Source organism: Octodon degus, unplaced genomic scaffold (genome assembly GCF_000260255.1).
Source record: "Octodon degus isolate 3935 unplaced genomic scaffold, OctDeg1.0 scaffold00146, whole genome shotgun sequence".
NCBI classification, from domain to species: Eukaryota; Metazoa; Chordata; class Mammalia; order Rodentia; family Octodontidae; genus Octodon; species Octodon degus.
This window is the reverse complement of record NW_004524722.1, coordinates 6,727,982-6,729,591: the sequence shown is the minus strand read 5'-3', so window position 1 is coordinate 6,729,591 and position 1,610 is coordinate 6,727,982. Positions and strand designations below refer to the sequence as shown.

At 44.7% G+C, this 1,610-nt stretch overlaps 1 protein-coding gene across 1 annotated transcript; it reads left to right on the top strand.

The window, feature by feature from the left end:
* Nucleotides 1–336: 336 nt before the first annotated feature.
* LOC101577106 (olfactory receptor 52L1) lies at nt 337–1,324 on the top strand. The gene is given in 2 exon segments (XM_012517131.2): nt 337–369; nt 371–1,324. Coding segments are annotated over 2 exon segments (987 nt in total).
* The last annotated feature ends 286 nt before the right edge of the window (nt 1,325–1,610 follow it).

Sequence of the window (1,610 nt, the reverse complement as noted above, 5' to 3'; positions counted from 1 at the left end):
AAGCAACTAACTTGCTTACGGTGTTCAGTAACACCCAGAGATTCATAAAGATAATTTTTTTCAAGTCAATAGTTTCATAATATAAGTGATCGAATGGGAGAGTTTAAGCATGTCTTCTGATGCAGTGCGAATTTACTCTTATTGCCAAATGAAACTACTCTTATGCTAATTAGACATATGGAGGTCTCAATTATAAAAAGATTGTTTTCAGAAAAGGAAATTTTTTCCTTGTCTCTATGACTTTATTCTATTATGTTGCAGGTTAAGCCTCCTCATTCTCATGAAGATGATAACCAGATATGGCCAATGTGATAATACGTCAGAAGTGGAGCAATCATGACATTGGTTTCTTCTCTCTCTTCTCTTTCTTAAGCCGTTGGTGATGGCCCTAAGCAATTCCAGCTGGAGGCTACCCCAGCCTACTTTTTTCCTAGTAGGTATTCCAGGTCTAGAAGAACATCAGCACTGGATAGCACTGCCCCTGGGTGTCCTTTACTTCCTGGCTTTAGTGGGTAATGTGACCATTCTCTTCATCATCTGGACTGATTCCTCCTTGCACCAACCTATGTACCTCTTTTTGACCATGCTGGCTGCCATTGACCTAGTCCTGGCCTCCTCAACTGCTCCCAAGGCTCTTGCTGTGCTTCTGGTGCATGCTCATGAGATTGGGTACATTGTCTGCCTGATCCAGATGTTCTTCATCCATGCTTTCTCCTCCATGGAGTCAGGTGTACTTGTAGCTATGGCTCTGGATCGATATGTGGCCATTTGCCACCCTCTGCATCATTCCACAATCCTGCATCCAGGGGTAGTAGGGCACATTGGAATGGCAGTGCTGGTGCGTGGATTGCTTCTTCTCATTCCCTTTCCTATCCTGCTGCAGAATCTCAGCTTCTGCCGGGCTACTATCATACACCATGCGTATTGTGAGCACATGGCTGTGGTAAAACTTGCTTGTTCACAAACCACGGTGAATAGAGCTTATGGGCTTGCAGTGGCACTGCTTGTAGTTGGGCTGGACATTTTGGCCATTGGCCTTTCCTATGCCCTTATTCTCCAAGCAGTGCTGAAAGTCCAAGGGGGTGAGGCCCGACTCAAAGCTTTCAGCACGTGTGGATCCCATGTGTGTGTCATCCTGGTCTTTTACATCCCTGGAATGTTCTCCTTTCTCACTCACCGCTTTGGTCACCATGTACCCCATCACATCCATGTCCTTCTGGCCACTCTCTATCTTCTGGTGCCACCTGCTCTTAATCCTCTTGTCTATGGGGTGAAGACTCGACAGATTCGCCATAGAGTACTCAAGGTGTTCTACATAAAATGATTGATCTGAGCACAACCCAATTGTTTTCCTCAGTGGCTGCTACTATGGATACAGTCAAGAGCCCATGACTGGTATGGATTATGTAGAATGAAGCCATCTCACAATAAATAGACTTTCTGTTCCTACTAGACCACTGCTGAGAATAACCATAGACTCTCAGCTCTGTAGTCTATGGGATGTATCTGGCTATCTGGATTTGTGAATACTTTCTTGTCCACTTTTTTTTTTTTTAATGTGTTTGGTTGTTGCAGGGTCTCACTACACAGCTTGGACTCATGGTGGTCCT